A 22,395-nucleotide genomic window follows, 5' to 3' on the forward strand; every position below is an offset into this window, starting at 1 on the left:
GTGTCAGAGGAGCTAAGTGAGCGGGCTGGGTTGTAGCAGGAAATCAGCGAGGTAAAGTAGGAGGGGGCAAACTGACAGTGCCTTAAAGCTAATGGTAAGCACTTTCAATTTGATGGATAAGAACGACTGAGGGGTGATTTGGGGATTCAAAAATCTACAAGCTTGGAATTGAATGAATCAGGACGTGATTGAACCGAGTGCCTTGGCCCAAGACAATCCTAACAATTAGTAGAAGTAGTAGCAGTAGCACTTACTGGGTGCAGAGCACTATACTAAACACTGGGGAAAGAATACAGGGGTGGGAATTGGAGCTCACAATCAAGAAAGCAGAATACAGCAGTGGGAATTGGAGCTCACAATCAAAGTAGAATACAGCGGTGGGAATTGGAGCTCACAACCAAGAAAGTAGAATACAGCGGTGGGAATTAGAGCTCACGATCAAGAAAGTAGATACAGAGGTGGGAATTAGAGCTCACAATCAAGGAAGTAGAATACAGCGGTGGGAATTAGAGCTCACAATCAAGAAAGTAGATACAGCGGTGGGAATTAGAGCTCACAATCAAGAAAGGAGAATACAGCGGTGGGAATTAGAGCTCACGATCAAGAAAGTAGATGAGACTAAGGTACAGAGAGTAGGTTAGTGTCAGAGGAGCTAAGTGAGCAGGCTGGGTTGTAGCAGGAAATCAGCGAGGTTAAGTGGGGGGGGGGCAAACTGACAGAGCCTTAAAGCTAATGGTAAGCACTTTCAATTTGATGTGAAGGTGGACGGGCAGCCGCTGGAGAACTGGGGAGACGGGAAACGGCTGCTGTTTTTAAGTTTGGGGTTTTTTTTAGAAAAGTGAACCGGGCAGCAGAGTGCACTGGAGTGGGGAAAAGACAGGAGGCAGGCAAGTCAGTAAGGGGGCTGAAGCTGTAGCCAAGGCAAGACATGATAGTACTTCGATCGACGTGGTAGCCGTTTGGATGCAGAGGATTCTAGAGATGTTGCGAAGATAGACGCGGGGGGCTTTGGTGGGGAATTGAAAGTGTGGGTTGAATGAGAGGGATGAGTCGTGGATTACGCCAAAGTAGCAAGCTTGCGAGATGGAGGATGGTGGTATTGGTGACGGGAAAGTCAAGGTGAGGACAGGGTTTGGATGGTAATTCCCATCCCCACAACAGAAAAGAGGGGCCAAATTTCCCTGATGATATGCCCTGGGGGAGAGAAAGGAGCTGCTCTGAGTTCCCTGATGATATGCCCTGGGGGAGAGAAAGGAGCTGCTCTGAGGAAACGGCAAGGAGTAGGACAAGGAGCTAAGTGGGTTCTGGGAGTACTGGGGTGACCACTTGGAAACTAAACCCTCTGAGCGACATGGAGCTGTGATATTCCCACCCTGTCCCACCCCCGAACCAGTCCAGCCAGCACCCCAGGCCCCAAGAGCCCAGTAGTCACCTCCCTCCGTCCCTGCCCATGGGCCTCTCGTGTTTCGGCAGGCAGTGGCCCACCTCCCAGGCTAGGGAAGACAGACCCTGCCAGTGTGGGATGCAGAGCGGGAACTTGCTCCTGATGAGAACCGGTGCACGGTTGACAGCTGACCTACCATCCCTTCACTAAGCAACTTTGCATTCTATATATGTACATATTTATTACTCTATTTTACTTGTACATATCTATTCTATTTATTTTATTTTGTTAGTATGTTTGGTTTTGTTCTCTGTCTCCCCCTTTTAGACTGTGAGCCCACTGTTGGGTAGGGACTATGTTGCCAACTTGTACTTCCCAAGCGCTTAGTCCAGTGCTCTGCACACAGCACTCAATAAATACGATTGATGATGATGATAGAGAGGAATTACGGGACTCAAGTGCCACAGAACAGAACACGTCTAACAAGATGACCCAAGATATCAGAGGAGGGGCGAGGAGCGTCAGCAGCTGGGAGGCCTTCCCAGACTGAACCCCTTCCCTCCTCTCCCCCTCGTCCCCCTCTCCATCCCCCCATCTTACCTCCTTCCCTTCCCCACAGCACCTGTATATATGTATATATGGTTGTACATATTTATTACTCTATTTATTTATTTTACTTGTACATTTCTATCCTATTTATTTTATTTTGTTGGTATGTTTGGTTCTGTTCTCTGTCTCCCCCTTTTAGACCGTGAGCCCACTGTTGGGTAGGGACTGTCTCTATGTGTTGCCAATTTGTACTTCCCAAGTGCTTAGTACAGTGCTCTGCACATAGTAAGCGCTCAATAAATACGATCGATTGATTGATTGATTGATTGATTGATTGATGCGACGTTGGCTAAAATGATCGACCCACCCAGGGCGGGAAAGAGCCCCGGCTCTCCCCCTCTACTCCCCCTCCCCTGACCAAGCCCTAAATGCCCCCCACTCCTCGCCAAATGAACACAGTCCAGATCCGGCTCGTGCATTTCTCATTTTTATTCGACAGAAAAAGTCGCTCTCGCTGTACAGATTAAAAAAAAAACCAAAAATGCCTTTAAGAAACGTGAAGAAGAAGAAGAAGAAAAGTCGGGGGGAGGGGCCCCACGGCCGATTGAAGGGACTCCCCGCCCACCCCCCCCCACCCCCACTCCAGGGGCCAACCACCCCATGCCATTGTGACCCCTGCTCTCCCAAGAGCCCACCCCCCTAGGGCCCCCAGGCTCCACACTGCCGGCCCTGAGGCTCTCAGGGGTCTGAGAAGGGGAGGAGAGCAGCTCCCCACAGTCACCTTGAACTCCGGGACCCCCAAAAACCTGCCGCTCCCCCGCAACCCCCCCCCCTTCCTAATCATTCCCTCCCACCCCCAAACCCCCCAAAAACACGTGAACCAGAAAAAACTCACAGAGATCAACATTTCACAGAACAAAAAAAAATAAAAATAAAAATAAAACGAAACCAAAGAAACGAGGAGGAATCGGGAAATAGGGGAACCTCCCCTCAAGATGCTGCCAGGGGTTAAGGGGGAGGGGGGCAAACCGGGGCCCCCCTACCCTGGGGCTCTGTGGGGAAAGGAGGGCACTTCCTGCAGCTCCAGGGTGGGATGGGGGGAATGGGGTGGGGGAAAGGGGAGATGAGGGAGGATGGTAGGATCTGCTGAAAACAAACTATGGAGACCTGCAAAAGAGAGAGAGAGAGAGGGACGGAGTGAGAGGGGCCACGGAGCCTGGACGGAATTCATTTCCCTCATCCCTCCCTGTGCCAGGGAAGAGCGCGGAGAAAGGACCCACAGCCCGGGGAGGTGCTGAGAAGGTCCCGGGAAGGAGTGACTCGGGGACCCGAGCCGGGGCGGGGGACCAGGACACCTACCTGGAGGAGCGGTGGCGGATGGGACGAGGGCTGGGTGTCTCCCGCCTGCGTTTGTGGCCCGGGGAACGGCTGTCCCCTCCTCCGGGGCCCCGTCGGGAACCCCGCTCGCCACTGCTGCAACACAAGACGGAACGGGACACGACCATCAGAGTGGGGCCTTCCCGGGGCTCGGGAGGGGGTGGAGTTTTCATTTACTCAGCCCACCGAGCGGCACGGGGTGGGGGGGAGTGGAGGAGGGAACGAGAGGAAAGGAGAGATCCCTCCTTCCGGCGAGCGTGGGGACGGGAAGCAACGGAAGGGCCCCGTTTCCCCATGGAGGACTGGAAAGCCCCCCCTACCTGTGCTGGTCCCGCGGGGAGGGCTGGGGTGAGGGTCGGCGACGCTCTGCGGGTGAATAGCTGAGCGAGCGGGAATCCCGCAGAGAGTCTATGGGCTTCCGGGGACTGCGGGACCTGGGGAGTAGGTTGGGGGGTGGGGGGGTGGAGAGGGGGAGACCCCTAAGAGACGCTATACTGGAATAAACTAATCTATCCAGCCCAGTATTCCACCTCCAGTAAGGGGCACCGCTGAATACTGGGAGGAAGTGGGATCACTGCCTTACTCGACAGTTCTGTCCTCACGGAGAAAGTGCTGGGCCCTGCGGCAGCCCGCGACGGGTACTGGGCCCAGCCGCAAGAGTCGGCCGCGGGGCCCGGCCTCCCCCGAGCCCCCCGCCCCGCCCCCAGGCGCTCCCGCCCCCAGTACGTACTCATCTACCTCCTTCCTTCCTTCCTCCGCGTCGCTAGGTCAAAACGGGCGGCACACTCGGCAGTAGTCCCGGCTCAGAGGCCGGACGGGGGGTCGCCCACTGCCCCGTCCCCTCCCGCTCCCTACGAGTCCTGTCCTCGCCCCGCTCGCTCGCTCGCCCAACGTGCCGGGAAACAGCGGCGCCTCCGCAAGCCTTCCTCCAGGCGCTAGCCATCCCACCGCCCCAGCTCGCCAACGCCTCTCGCCTCCGGCCTCTCTACCACTGTCACGCTCTCCTGGACGGATCCTCCCCCCCCTCCCCCAACGCCGGGCAACTTCCCATCCCTTAAACCGGGTCGGCCCTCCATCACGCCGGATGCCTTGGCTCGCCCCCCACTTCCCCTCCCCTCGACCGGGCACAAAAAGACCGCGTTTGGCGCACTCGGCCTCCGCCGCCACCCGCCCTCTTCCCCCCGGGAATACACACCTCCTCTCTCCAGGGGACGGTTTCTTGGGACTCGCAGCTTTGGGTAAGGCCTGAGGGCCTGGTTTGCCGGGGGAGGGGGGGGGAGGAGGAGGAGGAGGAAGAGGAGGAGGAGGAGGAGGACGAGGAGGAGGAAGAGGAGGAGGAGGAGGAGGAAGAGGAGGAGGAGGAGGACGACGAAGAGGAGGAGGAGGAGCTGGAGCTACTGGAGCGCCGTTTCCGTTTGGCTGGGGTGGGCTCCGGGGGCCGCCCTTCCCGAACAACCTCCTTGGGGGCCGGGCTGGGGCTGGGGACCCTGCGGGAGAGGAAGAGGGGTGGGGGGTCAGAGAGGGGGAACCCCTCCCGGTCCCTTGCAGCGCCTGGAGAGAGTAAGGCCGGGCAGGCGGGGGAAGGGGGCGGTTGGTTACCGGCCTTCAAGGCTCTCCAGGGATAGACTCTGAAGACCAGTGGCCAGCTGTCCCCCGCTTCCAATGGAGACCAAAGAAAAGAAGGGGCGGGCCCTGCAGCAGGAGGGAGAGCGGGTAAACCTCAAGACCTTCTGGCGGGAGAGACCCTGAAACTGGGGAGGCAAGGCTGTGTGACTTCTCCTTCCCTGGAGATCTTCCGGGCCAGGAGAGCCCCCCCCTTGTATCTGGGCTGGGGGAAGGGGAGAAGGTGGAGGCTCCATCCTGCCTGGAAGCAGAGGTAGGGGCGGGGTGGCCTCTGGAAGTCCTTCCAACCCGAGGAGTTCCTCTTGAGGTCTAACTGCCTTCCCTCCTGCTGCAAATTAAGTCCATTTCCTCTAGTTCTGCCCTCTGTGGAGATGGAAAACAACTATCATCATCCTTCAGAGAACAAACTGTCAGGGACTTACTGAAGACGTCCCAGACCATAAGCAAACACAGACTTCCGAAAGGAGAAAAGAACAAACCCCCGGCGCCCCCACCCCCTCCAACCCCCCAAAAAAACCACTGACCAAAATGATCTGACCCCAGTCTGGTGGGTGCACCCTTTTTTCCTCGCTATCCGCCTGGTTCCCCGCCACTCCCCGCTTCCCGCTAGCCCTCCGCTCTCGGCAAGGAGGGGAACAAAGCCGGCAGTAGGCTCGGGCTGAGAGATGAGGGCCGTTTTCTTCTCTTCCGAGGAAGAACATCGACTTCTCTCAGAGATCTCTCGACCCCGACCCCCAGTTGCGCATACACCTGACGCTCTACGCTCGGGTCGACGCACCCTCTTCCGCTACCCCAGGCTGCCTGGGCCTCTTCCCGCCCGCCACCGGACACGCGTACACACACGCTTTCTCCCCAACACACGCACGCGCACCCTCTCACGCCTTTCCCTCCGACGCACTCCCGGACACCTCACCTCTTCAGAGCCACCTCGGGCTGGGAAGGGGGACTAGAAGCTTCGGAGTCGCTGGAGCTGGAGCCTGACGAGGAGGAGGAGGAGGACGAGGAGGAGGAGGAGGAGGACGAGGAGGAGGAGGAGGAGGAGGAGCTCCGCCGCTCCTTCCCGGGCAGCAGGGGGGTCAGTGTGGAGGGGGCCAGCTGGGGCCCCGGGGCCAGCTCCCCGCCTTCGGGGCGGAGCAAGCCGGGAGCGGGGCCGGGGAGGGTGCCATTCTGGTCCCCGCCGGCGGCCAAGCCCTTGGCCCCCCCGACCGGGCTTGGGGTCAGGGCCCCAGCCAGAGGGTAGGGCTGGGCGGGCAAGAAGCGGGGCTGCTCCGGACCCAGGGTGGGCAAGGGGGAGCGGGACCGCTCCTGAGCCAGGGGGAGAGGCCCGGACTGGGAAGGAGCCGGGCCCATTCGAGAGCCAAGGGGAGCGGGAGAGGCGGCCCGCTCGGAAGCTAATCTGGACTGGCCCGGGGGGGCGGACGGCGGGGTTCTAGAGCCGGGGAGGCCCGGCGGGGTTCTGGAACGGGCCCGCTCCAGAACGGGGGGCGAGGTTCTGCCCCCGGCCCGGTCGTAAGCGGCCATGGTCATCCTGGAACCGGTGAGGTTGGCCGCCGTCAGCGTCGGAGGCATCCGGGCGCCGGCGAGACCGGAGGGCGTCAAGGCCGGGGGCGTCCGCGAGCTGGCGAGGTTCACGGCCGCCGGGGCGTGGGGGGTCCGGGGACCCACGAGGTTGGCGGGGATGGGCGCCTGGGCCGTGCGGGGGCTGGCGAAGCCGGCTGCCCCCGGGGGCGTCACGGAGCCCGCCAGGCTCAGGGCCGCCAGGCCGGCGGGCGCCCTGGCTCCGGGGAGGTTCACGGCGGCCGGGGCGGCGGGCGCTCTCGGGTCCGCGAGGCTCACGGCCGAAGGGGCCACCGGGGTCCTGGGGCTGGCCAGGTTCACGGCCGCGGCGGTCGCGGGGGTTCTCGAGTCGGCGAGGGTCACCCCCGTCGGAAGGGCGGGCGTCCGGGCGCCGGCCAGGCTCATGGCCGCCGCGGCCGTGGGGATCCTGCTGGCGAGGCTGGCGGCCGGGGCCGTTCGGAGACTCATGAGGGGCACGGGCGCCGGGACCTGGGCCATGCGGGCGGCCAGGCTGGCGGCGGTCATCGCCGGGGGCGGGCGGGCGGTGCCCAGGCTGATGGCGGTCAGGGCCAGGGCGATCCTCGACTGCGCGTGGTTCTCGGCCACCGAGGGGGCCCTGGGGTGGTCGGGGATCCGGGGGCCCGGCCCGTCCAGCATGGAAGCGCCGCTCTGCAGGATCCCGAGCGGGGTTCGGTTGCTGCTCAGGGCCGGAGAGATGCCCGAGCAGTCCAGGACGCCGGGCGGCGTCCTGCAGCGATCCAGGGGCGTCGGAGAGATGCTGGGGCGGTTGAAACAGGTCATCCTGGAGCTGTTGAGGCCCATGGGGGGGGTCCTGGAGCCAGAGTGATTCCGGGTGGCCGGCGGGGTGGCCGAGCGAGAGCGGTCGGAGGAACTCCCCGAGGCCGAGCGGCGCCGGATGGCCGGAGGCGAGCGGGAGAGGGACCGCTTACCCCGAGCTGCACGTGGCGTGCGGGACCTGGAGCGCCGGCGGATGGCCGGCGGCGAGCGGGACCGCGACCGCTTGCGGGTCAGCAGCGGGCTCCGGGACCTGGAGCGGCGCCGGATCACCAGGGGCGTCCGGGACCGAGAGCGGCGGCGGGCGGCCGGGGAGGTGCGTGAGCGGGACCGCCGGCGCGCGGCCGGGGAGGTGCGCGAGCGGGACCGCCGGCGGGCGATGGGCGACGTCCTGGACCGCGACCTCCGGCGGGCGACGGGCGAGGTCCGGCTCCGGGACCGCCGGCGGGTCACCGGCGGGGTCCTCGAGCGGGACCGCCGGCGGGTCACCGGGGGGGTCCGGGACCTGGAGCGGCGGCGGGTCACCGGCGTCCTGGATCGGGACCTGCGGCGGGTCACCACGGGCGTCCGGGACCGGGACCTCCTGCGATTCACCGGCGAGGCTCTGGACCGGGACCTGCGGCGACTCACCGGCGACGTGCGGGAGCGGGAGCGCCGGCGGCTCACGGGCGACGTCCTCGACCGGGACCTCCGGCGGGTGACCAGGGGCGTTCTTGACCTGGAGCGCCGGTGGGTGGCCGGGGAGGCCCGGGACCTGGAGCGGTTCCAGGGAGCCGGGGACGTGCGGGAGCGAGAACGCTTCCGGCTCGCGGGGGGCGTGCGGGAGCGGCCCCGGCGGCGACGGGAGGAGGTCCGGGAACTCTCCTGCCGGGCCGGGGACCGGGAGTGGTAGCCGGAGCCCCCCCGCCGCCGCCGGGTTACCCGGGACCGGGACCGGCTACGCTGTCGCCTTCGGGAGGTTGACTGGGATGAGCCCGACCTGTCCCTGCGGCGGTTCGCTCTGGCCTTCTCCCGCCTGGAGCGGGAGCGGGATCTCTGGAGCCCCCGGGCTTTCGGAGACGGGGAACGGCCTCTCCTCGACGTGGTCTTGGCCCGCGGGGAGGAGCCCGACCGCCGGCGCCGGGAGGACCGAGACTTCTCTGCCGGCTCCGGGGACGAGACCGACGGGCTGCGCCGGCGCCGGGGCGGGGTCCTCGAGCGGGCCGCCGGGGAGGATGAGGCCGATCGGCTCCGGCGAGAGAGGCGGCCCTTCCTGTTCAACTCCGGCGAGGACCGGGAGCTGCGGCGGCGGGGCGGGGTTCGGGACTTGGTCTTCGGCTCTGGAGTGGACCTGGAGCTCCGGCGGGGGGTCCTGGATTTGGGCGGCGGCTCCGGGGAGGACTCCGAACTGCTGCTGCCCGGGTGGGAGGCCCCCCGGCCTTTACTGGCCGGAGATGAACCGGATCGGCTTCGTCTGAGAGGGGCCCGAGGCCCGGAGGGCTGGGGCTCAGGAGAAGAGTCGGAGCCGCTCCGTCCCCCGGGCGACGTTCTCGGCTTGTCGTTGACTTCCGGGGAAGAGCCGGACCCGCTACGTCGGGGAGAAGGCCGCCCTTGGTTGTCACCTTCCAGAGAGGATCCAGAGCGGCTCCCGGGCCGGGTCGCCGCTTTACGCTCCGGTGAGGATTCCGACCCGCTTCTTCCTTGAAGGGGAGTTCTGGCCTTGCCATCGACCTCCGGGGAGGACCCGGAATGACTTCTTTGCCCGGGCGAGGGTCTGGTCGCCGCCTTCTGCTCCACCGAGGACTCCGACGCGCTCCTCTCTCTCTGGGGAGACTGCGATTTGTTGTTGAGCTCCGGGGACGATTCAGAATTAGCTCTCTGCCTCGAGGGTGTCGGAGGTTTGGGTTCCGGGGAGGACTCCGACCCGCTCCTTCTTCTCGGGGGCGTTCCGGGGGCCTCTCTGAGCCCCGGAGAGGAATCCGAACGGCTTCGCCTCGAGGGGGTTCCGGATCCATCTTTGAGACCCGGAGAGGAGCCAGAGCGGCTCTGCCTCGATGGCGTTCTCGGGGCATCTCTGGGCTCTGGAGATGACCCAGAGGCCCTCCTTTCCTTTGGAGGAGTTCCTGGTGCAGGGTCGTCAGCGCCAGGAGAGAGAGATCCGCCCTGGCTGGAGGGCACTTCCATCGTTTCCGTCACCTCGGGCTCCTCGGCGCTCCCAGGCCCGGCGACAGCTTTAGGCTGATCTGCAGTTTCCGGAGGCAAGGCAGTTCCTTGCTGTGCGGGAAGTCCCAAGTCCTCCTGGAGCTGCTCGGGGGCCGGGCCGGTTAGACTTTCCACCGACGGGGTGCCAACTACGTTTCTCGACTCCGCCGGTGACCCCGCGGCGCTCTGCCCAGGAGGGCTCCTGGGCGCATCTTCTTGTTCTGGGGCCGAACAGGGCCCGCTCCAGGCTGAAGGCGTTTCCGACTTCTCTGTTACTTCTACGGCGGTCTGCGTTTGAGTTGGTCTAGGAAGCCCAGCGGGGCTCTCTCCAACTTCTGGGGAGAACTCAGAGCTGCTTCCCTCCTGGGATGGTCTAGGTGTCTCTTGGCTCTCCGAAGACGAGAGCGGCACGGTCAGGGTCGAAGACACCTCTGGCTTTTCTATCGCTTCTGACAAGTCAGGCTGGCTGGGCCCAGGCAGCACGGTTTCTCCAGCCTTGACTTCTGGAGACGAACTGGAGTCAACTCTACCCCGCGGGGGAGTCTTGGGCGGGTCCTTGAGTACAGGTGAGGACCCAGAGCTGCTCTCTCCCGAAGGAGGCGCAGATTTGTCATTTGGACCCGGAGACGATCCGGAGAAATTCTGCTTGGGTGATGAACTCCCTTTCTCTTGCGCCTCCGGGGAGGAGTCGGAACTGTTACGTCTTGGAGGAGACCTGGAAGCCACGCTGGGCCGCGGGGAAGACCCAGACCTGGACCGGCTCCTCTTCAAGGGTGTTTGGGGTTTGTTCTGCGGACTCATGGAAGACTCTGAGGCGCTCTGCCTCACCGGTGACCTGCTCTGTCTTCCTGGGATCCTGGGCATCCCGTCAGGACACGGAGAGGAGGACCTGGATTGGCTGGGCGGTGACTGAGACGCCGCTTTAGGGAGAGGAGAGGACCCGGAGTGGCTGGGCCCCGCCACAGTTGTAGACGTCCCGTCAGGGCTTGGAGAAGAACCACCAGATCCGCTACGGCTTGGCGGCGACTGAGCTTTTGCTTCTGGCTGTGGCGAAGGAGATCTAGACTGATTCTGTCCGGGTGGCGGTGGTGGTGGTGTGCCAGGTTCCACTTTGGGATGTGGCGGGGAGGAGGATGGCGAAGGACTCTGATTTGGTGAAGCTTTGGAATTAACCGGAGGACACGGTGAGCCTGATCCAGAGCGGCTTCGTCTTGGTGGGGTGGTAGACTTGGCTTTGGGATGAGGCGAAGGGGACCCTGAGTGACTTCGTCTTGAAGGGGTTCTGGATTTTGCTTTGGTACACGGAGAGGACGGCCCGGAGCCGCTCTTGGGCGGTGTCCCGGGCGCGGCCCTGTCGGGACTCGGAGAAGAAGAGCCGGAACCGCTCCTTGGTGGCGTCCCAGACTTTGCTCTTGGAGGCGTTCTGGGGGACGCCTTCGGGCGTGGAGAAGAACTGGAAAGGCTACGTCTCAAGGGGGTTCCTGACTTCGCTTTGGGGCCAGGGGATGCCGACCTGCTTTGCCTCGGAGGCGTCCCAGCCTTAGCTTTGGGGCAGGGGCTCGACCCAGAACTTGGCCTCGGTGGCGTTCTCGTTTTCACCGCCGAGCTGGGCGGGGATCCAGAACGGCTTCTCGGCGGGGTCCGAGACTTGGAAGCGGCTCTGGGAGACGAGCCCGAACGGCTCCGCGGCTGGGGGGTTCTAGACTTCACCTTGGGGCGTGGGGAGGACCCGGAGCGGCTTCGCCTGGGTGGGGGGGTTCTAGATTTCGGCTTAGGACGAGGGGAGGAGCTCGACCGGCTTCGCCTAGGTGGACTTCGAGATTTTGCTTTGGGGCGAGGAGATGATCCGGAGCGGCTGCGCCTCAGAGACGGTCGGGATTTTGCTTTTGGCCGTGGAGAAGAGAGAGACCGGCTGCGCCTCAGGGACGTGCGGGACTTCTTCACTTCTGGGCTGGAATTGGACCGGCTCCGCTGTGAAGCCCTTGACTTGTTCTTCCGCTCTGAGGAGGAGCCAGACCGACCCCTCCTGGGCGGTGTCCTCGAGTGGGACCTTCCCCGGCGCAGCGGGCTTCTGGTGCGAGATCTGGCTCCTCGCCGGGCCGGGGTCCTGGAGCGGGACCTGCCCCCGCGCCGGGCCGGGGTCCTGGAGCGGGACCTGCCCCCGCGCCGGGCCGGGGTCCTGGAGCGGGACCTGCCCCCCCGCCGGGCCGGGGACCTGGAGCGGGACCTGCCCCCCCGCCGGGCCGGGGTCCTGGAGCGGGACCTGCCTCGTCTAACTGGCGATCTGGTGCGCGACCTCCGGCGTACCGGCGACCGGGTACGGGACCTACGCCGAGCCGGGGTCCTGGAGCGGGATCGGCCCCGCCGGGCGGGGGTCCTAGAGCGGGACCTCCGCCGTGTGGACGTTCTGGAGCGAGACCTCCGCCGGGCGGGGGTTCTGGAGCGAGACCGACCCCGCCTGGCTGGGGTTCTGGACCGGGATCGGCCTCTGGCAGCCGGGGTTTTCGAACGGGACCTGCCTCGTCTCGCCGCGGACCTAGACCGGCCTCTCCGCTGGGCATTCCGGCTCCTGGACCAGCCGGGCCTCTGGGGAGACCGGGAGCGGCCACGCCGCTGGGGGCTCCTGGACCGCCCCCACCTCTGTGGGGACCGGGACCGGCGCCACTGAGGGGTGCGAGACCGAGAGCGCCCTTTCCTGGCGGGGGTCCGGGACCGGGACCGCCCCCGCCGAGGGGCGGCGGGACTACGGGACCTCCCCACCCTGCGAGAGGGAGAGCGGGAGCGGGACTTGTCCCGCTTCGCTCGGCCACGGGAGCGGCTACTCTTGGTTGTGGGGGAGGGAGAGATCTCCCGGCGGGTAACAGGGGGAGGGGCGGGCTTAGGGGGGCTGTCTGGGGAGGAGCTGGCTCGCCGGGGGGCCTTGGTAGACTGAGGGGCCGGGGAACTCTCCGAGGAGGAGGACCGGGGGGCCTTCCCGGGAGATTTTGAGGGCGAGCGACCCCTAGGAGGGGAGGGCTCAGCCGGGGCCTTTGCTGGCTCCTGGCTCGGGAGAGCCAACGGAGGGGGGTCGGGGGAGCCGCAGCGCCGCTCATCAGGGGGCGGCAGGGTAGGAGCGGGTCGCTCGGGGGCCGTGCTGCTCCTCTCCGGGGAGGGGCTGGGCCGGGTTGCAGATTTCTGGGAGCAGAAAACCAAGACGAAGCCATGTGAACCAGCGCTCAGAACCAGAACCACCTCCCCAAAACGTCCATCAGCCTTCCGCTGTCTCCGCTCCGCACGCCCCTCCCTCGCTCGCTACGCTCCTCCCCGTCTCACCGTTCAGCACTCGAGCTCGGCCCTCCCCGCCGCTCCTTGCACTGACTGACTCCCCCACGGAGCCCCTCTGCCTACAACTCACCTCTCGCTTGTCTTTCTCCTTGTCCTTGTCTTGGGGGCTGCTAGGCTGGGGACTTTGAGGCTGCTCAGTGGTGGTAACGGGGGCCTCCCGGGGCGGAGCCTCAGCTTCTCCGTGGTGCTGAGCAGCAGGGGTGGGGCTCTGACGGGCTACGGCAGTCGCCCGGGTCTTGGCTGCTGCACTGCGAGACCTGGGTATGGGGTTGGAGGGGGAGCGTCAGACAGAGGGAGAAGGAAACACCCCCGCCCCCGGCTCCCCTTGACCTCGTTTCCTTCCACCCATCTCTGTAACGACGGCAGCCATTTCACCTTGACTCCCATTATCGCCCTACGCTTTAGATTCCGACTACTCATGCCAGGATTCGAGGCCTTCACCAGTCCACCTCGACCTTTGGTCTCTCTCTCTCTTAGCCCCCAGAATCCATCCCGGGAATTTTCTCTTCTCCCTTCAGCCTCCCCCCGCACTGCACCATCCACCCGGCCAACTCCCCACCCTCCTCATTCACAACTCACCTGGGAGCCCACCTCCACCAGGAAGCCTTCCCCGATTAAGTGTGGCGGGGCAAGGATGCCTTCCTTCCCCCAGCCATTGCTGACAAGCCATTCCCTCCCCGACCCTCCCCTACCCTGGCAGTCCGTATACAGCAGAACAACAAAAAACAAAAAAACAAAAATAAAAGAAGAAAAACATAAGGAAAAGAGAAGGGGGCATGTTTATGTCTGTCCATCCTGTCGCTTTAGCCTGTCAGCTCCTAGAGGGCTGGGACCGTGTCTTCCGAATGGTCTGTGCAGCGCCTAGCACATTGTAGGCGCTCAATAAATATTAAATCAATTAACCCATCCATCCCACTCCCTCCCTTCCTCTTGAACAATCCCTTACCGACTACGGGAGGTGTCAGAAGATGAGGCGGAATCAGCCGACGTCGAGCGATGGCCCCGACGGCTCTTGGGAGCTGGTGATGTGCTCCGGGATCTGAAAGAAGAGACACAGTTAACGATGACTGGTGCCCCTGTTGTCTCACCCTGTCCCCTCCCCTTATCTGACTCTCCTTCCGCATCCTCGGCCTGCAGTCCCTTTCCGGAACCACGTCCAACTACCCTAGTCTCCGCTTCCCTTCCTACTAACCAGACCTCCCCGCCAAAGGCAGCCAAATTTTTCTCCTCTCGCCATTTAGCCCTAACTCTCAACTCACCGTTTCCGCTTCTTGTCCTTGGATTTACGTTTGCTCTTTGGGGAAGGAGACCTGGGGAGACAGATGGGGCAGTTAATGCAAGCGGAGAGCTGCTTAATGAACGCTAACAGGCTCGGGGTGGGGGGGAGTGAGAGGGGTAGAGACCAAAGTTACTGAAGAAGCCTTCAAAGGCAGAGAGATTCTTAGAGATACTCGGTTTATGAAGAAAACTTTACAAACGACAGGCCGGTAAAATCAAGAGGTGCAGATAGAGAACCCTCCTCCTCCCCTCCCCGGCCCAGAAAACCTAGGAGAGTTCTCACCTATGCTTGCGTTTCTTGGATTCAGACTCTGACCTGTCATGGGAAAATGAGAGCAGGTGTCAGGCTCCAAAGGGGCCCTCCATCTCTTCCCCTCTCCGGTGCCCGGTGGCCCCTAATACCTGTGCTTCTTCTTCTTTGAACTCTTCTTTCTCTCCCGGCGTGGGGAGCTGCTCTCAGACCTGCTAAAAAGATGTCAATTACAAAGCAGAGTCAATGACTCCACCCGAGGGCCCTACCACTGATCGAGCGATAGAAGTCCCTGATGCACTCCGCTCCGGCACTCCCTCTAAACAGGACCAGCTCCCCTTCCATGATCGGAGGGGGAAAGGCGCCCAAGAAATAACCCAGCTCCCCTGGGCCGTGGTCCGACAGTCAACCCCAGAGCCCAACAGCCTTAAGCGGGCAGAGCTCCGCACTCCCTGACAAGGGACATTCCCTTTGCTGGCTTAGGGATCCCCCCCACCCACTACTTCCCCAGGTCCACCTCAGAGAACGAGCCCAGGAAAAGCTTTCTGCTCTAGAGCACCTCTTTGGGGAAACTCACCGGCCACGATCTTTCTTCTTTTTCTTCTTCTTTTGCTTTGGGGTGGGGGAGCGGGAGCTGCTGGACTCCCGGACAAGACTGGGGGGGAAAAAAACAGAGGGAAGCTGAGGCTGCTGTTCCCTGAGATTGCCTGGGGCCCTTGGGTTCTAAAGGAAGAACGGCACTTAGCACAGAATTCAGGAATTCTGGAGAGCGACCAAAATTCCTAAAGACCCGGATAGGTAGGGTTTCTGGACTCAGGGAGTGGAGTAGAGCTGTGTGGAGAGTGAGAGGAAGGAGGGAGGGATACCTGTAGGGCTTGGGAGGCTCTGGAGGTGGTTGCTTAGTCTCCCGTGCACGGCGCTGAGGGTCAAAAGAGCTGCCATCCACGTAGGAATCACTGATGCCAAAAGCAGCCCGAAGGCGCTCATTCTTCTTCTCATTCAGCTCGGCCAGCTGGTGGGTCTCGGTCACCCTGCAGAAAGGGAGGAGGCGAGGGAGGAAGGGAGTGAGGAACAAGAGTGTCAGTGGAGGAGCCTGAGGCAGGCCACAATACAAGTCACAAAAGCAGGGACTAACCACCCCTAACCAAGGGCTCCAGAAAGTCGTGCGGAGAGAAAATGTGGATGAGTCTGTAAGGATGTGGGGCAAGGACTACCAAGATCCTGAGGGAAAGCCATGGCCAGGAATAGGGGCAGAAAGGCCAAGACCCATGTTCAGGGGGCAGAGGGGAGCAACGTTCACTAGTCTTGAGGCCAGGAAGAGCAAAGAAAAGGGTCGGAAACTCACGCTGGCCTCTGCCCTGGGGTCTCCTCCTTGCCCCCAGGATTCACGTCCTTCTCCAGCAACATGAGTCGGAAGGTCGCCACTTTCTCTTGAATCTGCTGCTCTTCGTACCTGCAGTAAAGATCACCGCAATTAGTCCCTAGTGGGGACAATTTTGCCAATGTTTGCCTAATGTTGCCAATTTGTACTTCCCAAGCGCTTAGTACAGTGCTCTGCACATAGTAAGCGCTCAATAAATACGATTGATTGATTGATTGATTGATTGATTGACTGTCCTCTTATCCCTCTCACTCTTCATCCCCTCAGGGCTAATCAGAATCGGCTCACCAACAGTCACACAGAGTTTTTCCCCCACATACAAGCTTCCTCTCTACCGACCACTCAGGGCCCCTAAGGCCATGATCTTTCTAATCCTCCTTTGTCAGCACCTCCCTCCGTCACATCCCGAAGAATCATGCCCTCCTTTTCCTCTAACCAACAAGCCTGGTCTCTGGCCCCACAACCTAGACCTCCTCCCCCTCACGGCCCTCATCTTTCCGGTCCTCCATTCAATACTTGGGCTCCTGTAGCCTGCTCCCCCTGTACCCTGCACTTCCTCCCCACTTTCCTTTGGCTGCTTCAACACACCCCCCAGTCTGTTTCTTTTCCCCTTTCCCCAATTTCTCCTCCAGCCTTCTCTCCTTCCCCTGCCCCATCTCCTCTAGCCCTTCCTTCATCATCTTAGTCCTCCCAAACCAATTCACCAGCCTGCCATTTCCTCCGGTGCTCAACGACCCCATCCTCTCCTCCAAGCTCCCAGCTTGTCCTCGCCTCTCCATTCTCCCCAACTTGCCCAACACTCCAACGCCTCTAACGCTCTCCAGTAAGCTCCCCAGCAAACCACTGCATCCCCAGCAACTAAGCCCTTCATCTCCTCCCTGTCCTAGCTCTTAGCTCTCCCTGGCTCAGCTCTCCAATCTGCCCATCTTCTCTTTCGACTGGTCACCAACGGCCTGTCCTTCTCTGTCACCTGCCCACAGCTCCCTCCTGCTCCTCCATCGACCAGCCCTCAGCCCTCCCCTCACCCCTGCTCTTCCATCATCTCCTCCAGCTCGAGGCATCGCAGCTCGACGCGCCGCTTGCGCTCGTGGTCCAGGATGTCGGGGTTAGGCCGCTTCACCAGGGCAGCCTCCAGGCGCCGCAGCTCTTCCTCGCCCTTGTAGTCGGGCCGCTCGCCCCGCCGACCCCGCACCAGGGACAGGTTGCGCTGGACGTATCCGTTGGTGCCGCTGCCCCGGGGCGTCGGCAGCCCGATCCCGTTGTACATGGCCCCGTGCCCGGGGGGGCACTGCCGCTCCTGGGGGCGAGCGGGGAGACACGGGTCAGGCGCCTGACTCGCCCCACCTCAAAAAACCCTGTCCCCTTTCTCCCCTCCAGACTATCTCTACCCCCTACGCTGCCCCCAGCCTCTAACCTTTCAGCCTCCTTACCCTGCCTGAACTGCCCCATCCCCCTTTTCGCCAAGACCCTACCCCCGGGCAATGGCCTTCCTCTAGCTTCTCTCCTCCAGTTCACTCAAGAGTCATTCTGCCCCTCTAACCCTCTTGGTCCTAAGGCCCATAATCCACGCCAGAGGCTTCTCTAATGCCCTGAAAGACGGACAGTGGGGCTTCGGGCGGGAATCACCACCAGGGATGGATCCCTTGAGGCACACCCTGGTAGGCCCTGGAGAAAATTCAGGCTCTACTTCAGGGGCCCGTCTGAGTTGGCCCTGGGGGAGAGCACCCAAAAGAGCAAACCGGACATCCATCCCTGAAGTTGCTCCAGCCCAAATCAAGACACCCATAAAACACCTCAGTCAAAGATGTACACCTGGAGTATGGAAACATGCCACTCCAGGGGGCTTCTCCTCCCTTAAGCCGACTCTTGCTCCTCTCACCAACTAATCTATTTTCCTTGTTCCTTTCTCTAACTCTCCTCTCAGGAGCTTGCCCTCCCCCGAAGCCACTCACCTTTCCTAAGCCCCAGCAGCCTCCTCCCAAAGCCCTATCTCCACACAATCCCCTCCCCAGCATCTTCCTGACCTATCCTTCTCCGAGTCACCTTCTCAAACCGACCTCGGCCGCTCAACCGCAAATCTCTCACCCCCCTCAAAACTTCCAATTCCCACATCCTAACCCAGGCTCCCTTTCACCCAACTTGCCAGCGTCTCCACTCAAGTTTCTCCCCTCCAACTGCCCTGACCAACCAGTTCTCCCCAAGTACCTCCTACACCTGTCATCTTGCCCTTCCTGAACTTCCAATTTCCCTACCCCCAACACACTCCTATTTCCTTTCCTCCACATCTCTTTAGACCCAACTAACTGCTGCCTTAAGATTCAAAGGGGAGTGGATCAGAAACAATCACTGAGCGCCAAGGAGTAAAAAGAACAGATTGCTACAGAGGATGCTGGAGGAAAGGGGGAGAACAGGGGAGGAATAGCAAGGAGATTGATTCCAAAGAGAAGGACCATCCTGACTCAGAAGTTAGTCTTGAGAAGGGGGATTTCTAGGGGATTTCTCGGGCCTGGGTAACCCTGGCACCCCAGGCCCTGAGAAAAGGAACCGAAAGTGAGAGAGGTTTCGTAACACTGGATACAGGAGAGGGGGAGGCTGTGGCCCTTGAAGGAAGAGAGAAAAACAAAACACAGGGAAATGTCTGGAAAACCACCCACACTGGAAAGTGAGCCAGAGGAGAGGAACCAGAAAACAGCACCGACAGCATTTACTGAGCACCTATAGTAGGTGCTTGGGGAACATATGACAAGAAATGGGAAACGATGACCAATTTAAACTTGCCAACCTTCCCCGGTGGTCCAAACCCACAGGTTCCCTGCTAACCCTTCCACACACGATTTATTTCACCCCCGAAAAGCCTGTCATCCTGCACCACGAGCTTCCTATTTTTGGATCGCAAAGTACTCTTCCCAAATCCTACAACTTCTTGCATTATCCACTCACCCACACTTTCATACCCCTCACCCAAACCCATTCCCCAACCAAGGTGTGAGGGCGAGTGTGTGGCGGGCGAAGAAATAACCCAGGGGCTGTAGAGGAAGGAACATGAGGGACTCTGAAGGGATAAGGGGGAAAGAAGAGGAACCCTTCAGAGTGGTGCATGCAAGCGGGGAGGAGCCTTTCGGGTGAGTCCAGATAAGATAAAGATGGGCAATTGGGAGGAAGAGCCTTCACCAATAATTTGTTCCAGGGCATCCAGACTAGTCAAGAGCTGCGTTGGAGGTGTAGCCACAGAAAGACCAAAGGAGAGAGCACTGGGCACCCGAAAACTAATATGGCAGGAGATAGGAGGAAAGAGCCACAGGGACCTCAGAAGGGCTACTCATTCATTCACTCAATCGTATTTATTGAGTGCTTACTGTGGGCACAGCACTGTACTAAGTACTTGGGAAGTACAAATTGGCAACATATAGAGACGGTCCCTACCCGACAATGGGCTCACAGTCTAGAAGGGGGAGACAGACAACAAAACAAGTAGACAGGTGTCTATACCATCAGAATAAATAGAATTACAGCTATATACACGTCATTAATAAAATAGAGTACTAAATATGTACAAATACACACAAGTGCTGTGGGGAGGTGAAGAGGGTAGGGTAGAGGGAGGAGGGAGGGGGCAATGAGGAGGGGAGGAGGAGGGAAAGGGGGGGTCAGTCTGGGACGGCCTCCTGGAGGAGGTGAGCTCTCAGTAGGGCTTTGAATGGAGGAAGAGAGCTAGTTTACCAAGACTTGGGGGAAAAAAAGGGAACAAAATTGGTTGAGCTATTTAAAAGCACCGGCAAAGGAATACACCTGGGGATGGGGAACTTAAGAAAGCAAAACTAAAGGGTGAGGGTGGGCGGAGAAGGGGGGTAAGCTGCAGTGAGGACCGGAAGAGGCAAGAAATACTGGGGGAGAGGGTGGGAAAAGGGAAAAAATGCGGAAAGCCCCAAAATGGGAGAAGCCCAGTGAGAAGGTACGAGTACTAGTAAAATAGCTCAAAGGGTAGCAATGGGAATTAAGATAGGGAGAGAGGGGGGTGAAGTAGTGAAAGGGAAAATTGGGGAAAAAATGTTTACTTGTAGTTTTCCTTTCAAAGCCTGGCTGGTGCACCTATTTATAGTCACAAGACCATGACTGCTTTTGTAAAATAATATTACATCCCCAGTTATATTTTTTTGCTCCTTGTTCCCTCTGCCCTTTACCACAGCCATATTAACAAATTTCTTCCCTCAGAAGCAGCATGGTCTAGTGGATAGATCACAGACCTGGCAATCAGAAGGGCCTGGATTCTAATCCCGGCTCTGCCACTTGTCTGCTGTGAGACCGTGGGCAAATCACTTCACTTCTCTGTGCCTCAGTTACCTCATCTGTAAAATGGGGTTTAAGCCTTTGAGTCCCAAGAGGGACACGGATTATGTCCAGCCTGATTAATATGAACCTTCCCCATTACTTAGTACGGTACCAAGCACATAGTAAGCACATAAACACCATTAATAATAACCCCCTTCTCTCTTGCAAGTAAAGGCCTGATATGGTCGCTCAGTTGAAGGTGGTAGCAGCAATTCCAAAAGGCATGGATAGTCTCCAAGTTCCTTCTGAAAAAGTTTCTTATAGGCCAATGAATACAGCATTTTCCAAGGAACACCCTGGGTAAGACTCAAGACAGGGAACTATTTGGAAGTGAGCCCTGACCCAGAGCTACCCAACTGAGTTTGCCACCCACTCAGAGATGGAAACCTTTCCACCTCCTCCGGCCCCATACTGCAAAGGAGGAAAGAAGGGTGAAGAAAGGGGAGAGGAGGAACATGGTTGAGACGAGCATTTGGTGCCTCAAGTTCCACCACTACTCTCCCCGTCAAGTACAAAGCTTTAAAAAGAAAAAGAGAGATTTGGGAGAAGGAAGGGGGAAAACGTGAATCACCCCCACCCTTTGTTGCCAAGCACTCCATTGCTCCAGAAAGCGTGCTAACGAAAGGACCCTGTAGGAAGCCCAACCTGGGCCCTGACGGACCCGAAAATACCTAGGATGGGCCTGGCCCAAAATGGAAGGCCACTGGGAAACTCCAGAAATTGGACGAGTTACTTCTGGTCGGAAGATACTCTTTTAGACTGTGAGCCCACTGTTGGGTAGGGACCGTCCCTATATGTTGCCAACTTGTACTTCCCAAGCTATTAGTACAGTGCTCTGCACATAGTAAGCGCTCAATAAATACGATTGATTGATTGAGAGGCCCGCCATCTGTCAGCTGACTTTGGACAAGTCACTAACTTCTCTGGGGCTCAGTTACCTCATCTGTAAAATGGGGATGCAGACTGTGAGCCCCACGTGGGACAACCTGATCACCTTGTATCCCCCCCACAAAGCTTAGAACTGTGCTTCGCGTGGCTCAGTGGAAAGAGCCCGCACTTCAGAGTCAGAGATCACGAATTCTAATCTCAGCTCCACCACTTATTTGCTGTGTGACCTTCGGCAAGTCACCTCACTTCTCTGGGCCTCAGTTACCTCATCTGTAAAATGGGGATTAAGACAGACACCCACGTGGGACAACCTGATTACCTTAGTACAGTGCTCTGCACACAGTAAGCGCTCAATACAATTGATTGAATGAATGACCTTGTATCCCCTCTAGCGCTTAGAACAGTGCTTGGTGCATAGTGAGCACTTAACAAATAGTAGTAGTAGTAGCAGTAGCAGTAGTGGTAGTAGTAGGCGCATAACAAATACCATCATTATTATCATTAACACTAATCCTCCCTCCTCCTACACCCCCTACTTCGGTATAGATCATGTTATAAACTGTATGTAATCTATGAAAACACGTTCAAATTCTGATATTTACATCTGCGTGCCCCCCACCCCAACGGCCGTCCCAAACCGGGCCAATATTTTTCAACTGCCAGGAGACTTTCTTTTCAGAACTTGGAAAAGCTCCACAACAGCTGGGTCCGGCCCACTGTGGGCCCTCGCCATTTAGTGGCGGTGGGGGCTGCTCCTGGGGGAAAGGAGTCGGGATTGAGAAGGAACAGGCAGGGGCGGGAGGCAGTTAGGGGAGGAGGAACGTAGAGGCGATGAAGAAAGATGGCCTTGGAAGAGATCGGAAAGGACTAAGGGAGGGGGTGGGGAAGTTTGGGGGGGAGGGGGCGGGTCAGTAGGATTCATTCATTCAATCGTATTTATTGAGCGCTTACTGTGTGCAGAGCACTGGACTAAACGCTTGGGAAGCACAAATCAGCAACCTATAGAGACGGTCTCTACCCAACAACGGGCTCACAGGAGCAGCGTGGCTCAGTGGAAAGAGCCCAGGCTTGGGAGCCAGAGGTCATGGGTTTTAATCCCGACTCCGCCACTTAATAATGATGGCATTGTTAAGCGCTTACTATGTACGTAGCACCGTTCTAAGCGCTGGACTTGTCAGCTGGGTGACTTTGGGCAAGTCACTTAACTTCTCTATGCCTCACTTAAATACCAACATTATTATTACTCTCAGTTCCCTCATCTGTAAAATAGGGATGAAGACTGTGAGCCCCACGTGGGACAACCTGATCACCTTGTACTATCCCCCAGCACTTAAAACAGTGCGTCGCACATGGTAAGCGCTTAATACCATCATTATTATTATTAGAAGGTGGGAGACGGACAATAAAACAGAGCAAGTAGACAAGTACCAAAACCGTCAGAATGAACAGAATTATAGCTCTATAAACATCATTAACAAA

General features: G+C 59.5%; 1 protein-coding gene across 1 annotated transcript in view; it reads right to left on the reverse strand.

Moving 5' to 3' along the window:
• Positions 1-3,288: 3,288 nt before the first annotated feature.
• SRRM2 (serine/arginine repetitive matrix 2) overlaps positions 3,289-22,395 on the reverse strand; it is a 31,247-nt gene continuing 12,140 nt past the window's right edge. Inside the window, 14 exon segments of the mRNA XM_038754024.1 lie at positions 3,289-3,406; positions 3,631-3,744; positions 4,506-4,582; positions 4,584-4,797; positions 5,847-12,640; positions 12,861-13,047; positions 13,737-13,829; positions 14,050-14,100; positions 14,352-14,384; positions 14,471-14,533; positions 14,896-14,973; positions 15,185-15,349; positions 15,664-15,771; positions 16,725-16,996. Coding sequence (XP_038609952.1) covers positions 3,289-3,406; positions 3,631-3,744; positions 4,506-4,582; positions 4,584-4,797; positions 5,847-12,640; positions 12,861-13,047; positions 13,737-13,829; positions 14,050-14,100; positions 14,352-14,384; positions 14,471-14,533; positions 14,896-14,973; positions 15,185-15,349; positions 15,664-15,771; positions 16,725-16,966 — 8,337 coding nt within the window. The 5' untranslated portion in view covers positions 16,967-16,996.

Source organism: Tachyglossus aculeatus, chromosome 11, assembly GCF_015852505.1.
Source record: "Tachyglossus aculeatus isolate mTacAcu1 chromosome 11, mTacAcu1.pri, whole genome shotgun sequence".
Taxonomy (NCBI): domain Eukaryota; kingdom Metazoa; phylum Chordata; class Mammalia; order Monotremata; family Tachyglossidae; genus Tachyglossus; species Tachyglossus aculeatus.